At 44.4% G+C, this 5519-nt stretch overlaps 1 protein-coding gene across 1 annotated transcript; it reads right to left on the bottom strand.

Moving 5' to 3' along the window:
- Nucleotides 1-818: 818 nt before the first annotated feature.
- On the bottom strand, nucleotides 819-4837 carry LOC123078842 (uncharacterized). Its single transcript, XM_044501481.1, has 4 exons — nucleotides 4535-4837; nucleotides 1522-1633; nucleotides 1006-1414; nucleotides 819-900 (listed from the first exon to the last, which is right to left on the bottom strand). The coding sequence occupies exons 1-4, from the start codon at nucleotides 4835-4837 to the stop codon at nucleotides 819-821; spliced, it is 906 nt and encodes a 301-aa protein (XP_044357416.1).
- Between the last annotated feature and the right edge of the window lie 682 nt (nucleotides 4838-5519).

Below are 5519 nucleotides of genomic sequence, written 5' to 3' on the forward strand. Positions count from 1 at the left end.
CTTCGACAGGAAGTACTTAAACATGGAGTACGAGCAACCTGCTATGTTAGGAGTACAAGAAGGATACTGGTGCTGCTCAAAACAACACTAGGCAATAGACATACTCCAAAAGTTATTACTACTGCTCCAAATTAATCTTAATCCTACTCCAACAACAGTAAATAGTTATTACTATTGCAGTTCAACCTACTCCAACAACAAACTTCTCCTTAGAGCAAACTTCTCTAGCAACTCCAACCTTCTCAAGAAAGTGTACAACCTACTCACAGCAAATTGTACTCGCCCTGAAAATCCTTCTTAATCCTACAGAAGCAAGGAAACTACTCTAGCGAAACTACAGAAGCAAACTGGAGTAGAAGCAACTTTCTCAACCTTGTTAATCCTACAGAAGCAAACAAGATACTCCAGCAAAACTACAGGAGCAAACTTCTCAAGCAAGAGTACAAGCACAGTAACGTTTCCCGTCAAAAAATAACAGAGAGGAGATGGAAGGAACAAAGCAAATTATTGCTGTGAGCACACCACTGATAAACATAACAAAACAACACGACAACAATGTTTTAAAATAATTAACAAGCTTTTTATGTGACAACACGGCAATTGGGTAGAACTAGTCTAAAACTGATAAATACAACAAAAGAACGCGAGAACTAGTTTTTTACAATAACTGACAAGCATAGTTAGGTTAGGATACGGATGGCATGAAACTAAGATGACGTGAAACCTCATCAGGCCACCCTAGTTGGTTTGATGACCAGAATATATAGAGCTGAACTGACCAAAATATACAGATGCTATTAGGAACAAGGTAGCTTACCTTAGATATGTTGATGCAACTCTGCCATTTTGCTTCGAAGAAACGCAACAACACTATCTTCATCTTCAGCGGCAGAATTCAGAAAAATCTCACGATTCTCAACACTTTTGAATACTTTGTAGGCAACAGCTCTTTCATCGCGGTGGATGCTTTCCATCTTGTGCAAAATAGCAATGCACTTGCTGATGGAGAACTCTTGTGCATTTTTTGACCCTACCAACAAAACAGACTCCTCCTCCGCTTGCTTCCGTTTGATCTCCACATATTGTGCCATCACCTCCACCATTGGATCATCACGCGTCTTCTTCTTGGACTCCTTCACTGGCTTCTTATTTGAACCACCGGGAGCACCTGTTTGTGTAGCATCTCTTGGCTCATCACTTTGAATAGCATCTCTTCGACCATCACTTTGTGTAGCATATCTTGTCTCATCACTTTGAGCAGCATCTCTTGGATTATTGTACATGTGCACATCATCATCGTATTGATTCAGGTTAAAAGAGAAGGCAGGTTGCTCTCTTTCAACTTCGGGATCACCATCACTGACTTGTGTAACCTCAATTGATGTGAAATTGAAGTTACCTTCTGCTATGTGTCCTGCACAAATACCCAAGTTATCATTAAAGGCCACATAGCATTGAAAATTCATTATAAAGGTCAACAAAAAGAGAGGAAATGAAAATCCACTCAACTCAAGAACTCACCATCATAGAGATCACCAAGCTTATTGTAGAGGGGAAAGGGCTCATTCTGGAACTTAGCTATTTCTGGCCACGACTGTATATATAAAAGAAATGATTTATCAAACTTAGATTGCTCGAAAACAATATTGATTACAAAAGAATGGAATACAAGTCATCAAGTTTTGCAAAGACAAAGTGCACTACACTAGAACTTACAGTCATCAAGTTTTGCCAAAGATGTGCGCCCGCATCTATCATGTGTGTTTGATAGTTCCAGCTGACACCGCTCTGTTTGCGGGCATCCTTAAGAAGTCTGTATTGAGATTTCAAGTCTTTCTGTTTTTCCTGAATCTGGACCTTTGTAAAATTTGTGTGGCCATATCTTTCATGCAACAAATCTGCCATCCTATTCCACGCTTCAGTTGACCAACCATTTTGTCCTCTATGGTATGGAGTGTTGTGCTCCTGAAGTATCTTCACCAAACCCTTTCCCAAAGCTGGGTTCCATTGAGCTCCTGGCTTTTTAACTACACCAACACAAATTTACATTATTCAAACTTAATGTTCAACATGATAAGAGGAGTTACTATCATTCAATTTGAAAACAAATAGTGATAAACTATCATGAGCTAGCTAATATTCAAGATGAGAAATATTAAGTAGACCAATCACAAACATCAAACATGTAGTGTGAAGACATGAACAATCACAAACATCAAAGCTCCAGCACAAGACCTGAGAAATGGAGATTAAGTAGACCAAATACCTCTTGGAGGCGTCTTTTTAATTTTGGGTGATGGTTTCTTCGCACCGTGTGAAGCTTTTTTCCCACTTGCTTTCATCAGATTATACTTTGGGGACCCCTTTGGATACATATCTGCATTTCAACAAACATTATTAGATGATGAAGACGACAAAAGTATATATATATATATATATATATATATATATATATATATATATATATATATACAGACGGTCTTCATCATCTAATATATATATATATACAGACGGTCTATTCTGTTAATATTAGCAGAATAACTATTCTGCACACCACTTCGGCACTGCACGCTCAACAGAAGCGCACTGCATCATTTTGACGACGAGCACTGCAATAGAGACTAGTGAACTTCTCGTCGAAAAAACTGCACGCGTTATTTTTTTCGGTACTGTATTCGCTCTAATTTTTTAACCGTTTATCGGAATGAGGCATGTAATATACCATTGAAAAGCTATGGATTAGGCGCAACTTCGACATGTTGAACACTTTTCGAGATTCCACACGGTTTAAGAGCAGTTTTGAAAATAGTGCGGCGGATGACGAGTGACAGCGAGCGTTTTTTCGCGTTTTTTTCTAAACCGCTTTTCGGAACGAAGCAAATGATACGCCGTTGGATAGATATCGTCGAGGCGCATCTTTTTCATATATAAATCTTTCTCTAATTCATTACGGTTTAAGAGCAGTTCCAAATTTACTAAATCACGGAACTCTGTTTTTTAAATTTTTTGAAATTTTCCGTACTGTTTTTGCTCCAGTTTTCTAACCGTTTGTCATAACGAGACATATGATACGCCGTTGGAAAGCTACGGACAAGGCGCAACTTTGATATGTTGAAATGGTTTTGAGATTCCTTACGGTTTTTATTTAATTTTGAAAATCGTGCGGCTGACTTCGAGAGGCAGCGGCTGTTTTTTCGTGAATTTTTTAAAACGGCTGGTCGGAATAATTCAAATCATACGTCGTTGCAAAGATATCGACGAGACGCAACTTTTTCATGTAGAACACTCTCTCTAATCCTTACGGTTTAAGAGCAATTTTGATTTTACCGAAAAGCGGACACTCTGTTCTTCGCGAGACCAAAATCGTCATATTTACTGCATCGGACAGAAGAACGCATTGCTTCAGACAAAATACCGCACTGCATCAGACGGGCAAGTGCACTGCATGGTTTCTTTTTGTTTAGATGTATTTTTTCTCGGACGAGGAAAGAAGAACGCACTGCTTTAGACGAAATACCCGTACTTTATTAGATGGGCAAGTGCACTGCATGTTTTTTTTGTGGGACATAAATTTTCCTAAACGAGGTGGAGTGCACTTCATGTCGAGTGCTGGTGAACCACAATACTATGAAAAGTGAACCTCAAGACTACCGTAACCGAGCCGTACTTCATCAGACAGAAAACCACACTTATTTTAAACTAAAAACCACACTTCATTGGACAAACAAGTGCACTGCATAATTTTCTTTTTTGTGGGACGTAATTTTTCTTTTATTTTTCTTTTATGGTCTCCGTAACGTCTTTTATCAACAAGTATGCACTACAGGGACGAGGTGAGTGTACTGCATCAATTGTTCTTTTCCAATTTTATTTTAACATAGTGAGCTGCATTAAAAAAAATCAACCTTTTCAAGTTTGTTTTCTTCCAATTTGTTTTTGCACTTGGCAACATAGTGAACCGCTCAGAGATAGAAGCTCACTACAGCAATGAAACAAGTGAACATCTTTCGCCAAGCGAACATCTTCATCCCAAAGCGACTTTACTTTTTTACGATATGGGCTTCAACTTCTCTCAAAAGTGCACTGCATTTGTTTGAATGATTTACACAAACAACGGAGGCAAAATTAACAAACTGCTTATACCTCTCGATGATATAGACAGACTGCGGTGTAGCGTCCCTATCCAAACTGCATCAAACGACATTTAGTGTTTTTTTACAATTAACTACAATTTTTCAAAAAAAAAAATCTTACAACATCTTTGTAAATCTGGAAAATCAAATGGCATTCAGTGAACATTTTGTTGTCGCCCACCCACACATTGGAGGGCATTGAACCACACGCCAACACTGACCAAACCACACACCCTAGCGGCGATGGGCTGCACGACCATGATTACATAACTGCACACACACAATATGGATTAGAAAGGATGTCAAGTGGTTGCCCAGGAGTATTATGGACTGCTCGGACGAGCAAAAATGGGCTGCATTGACGAGCAAAATTGAGCTGCAAAACCAACGAGCCCACAAACCAGAAGGCACACACCATCCTCGTCATAATTTTGCCGACGCCCCCGCACTGCACGTCCACGCGCCACCAAGCTGCACTGAGAAAACGAGATGGGGTCAGGAGGATGTGGCACTCGGCAGGTGAGCACGAGGGAGGAGGGTGGCTGCGGAGGAACAGCGGTACCGCCGACGCGCCCGACACTGCGGAGGGGGCGGAGCTGGGGCCACGGTCGGGGCACGGGCCGTGGAGGCCAACTGTCGCGTGGCGGAGCTATGGCCGCGGCCGCAGCGGTGCAGGGTCGAGGTCGTGCAGTATCCATGGCCATGGTGGGGCGGGGTGGGCCAGATCCGACGGTGGAAGCTCGGCACGATACGGATCTCGTCGGATCCGGCGGTGGAAGCTTGGGGCCACGGGTGTGGAAGGTGGTGGCGCGCTAGAGGGGAGGGGGTGGTGGGGCACCGCGGAGATGGGGGCGGTGGGGCGCCTGAGGGGTGGGGTTGGTGGCCACCATGGGGGAGGAAGGTGGTGGCGCATCGGAGGGGAGAGGGTGGTGGGGCGCCGCGGTGGTGGGGGCGATGGGGCGGCGGAGATGGTGCGGGGCCGGCCGGTGTGAGGAGGAGGCGGGGTGGCGCCAGCCGGTGGGAGGAGGAGGGTGGTGGGGCGCCACGGTGGTGGGCACGATGGGGCGCCGGAGATGGTGCGGGGCCGGCCGGTGCGAGGAGGAGGCGGGGTGGCGCCGGCCGGTGGGAGGAGGAGGCGGGGAGGCGCCGGGGGGAGATGGTGCGGCGGCGCGGGGGGAGGTGGTCCGGCGGCCCAGGGAGGTGGCGGGCTGGGCGGTGTGTGCCGTGTGGTCGTGGAGCACGGGGAGAGAGACGGTTGAGGAGAGGATAAGATGGGGTGGGTGGGGTGTGTTTTCTTTTTCTTTTTACCTCCGCAGTTCAGTTGTCGTTGTTTGTAGCTACGGGTCACTCGGTGGTGTGCAGAATAAGCGTTTGGTGTGCAGAATA

Source organism: Triticum aestivum, chromosome 1B (assembly GCF_018294505.1).
Source record: "Triticum aestivum cultivar Chinese Spring chromosome 1B, IWGSC CS RefSeq v2.1, whole genome shotgun sequence".
NCBI classification, from domain to species: domain Eukaryota; kingdom Viridiplantae; phylum Streptophyta; class Magnoliopsida; order Poales; family Poaceae; genus Triticum; species Triticum aestivum.

Coding starts and splice junctions, on each gene's coding strand:
- LOC123078842 (XM_044501481.1), bottom strand. CDS start 4,837: ATGGCCATGGATACTGCACGACCTCGACCCTGCACCGCTGCGGCCGCG. Junction 1,634..4,534: donor AGGATGGTGTGTGCCTTCTG/GTTTGTGGGCTC, acceptor ATTGTTTTCGAG/CAATCTAAGTTTGATAAATC. Junction 901..1,005: donor AAAAATGCACAAGAGTTCTC/CATCAGCAAGTG, acceptor TCGTGAGATTTT/TCTGAATTCTGCCGCTGAAG.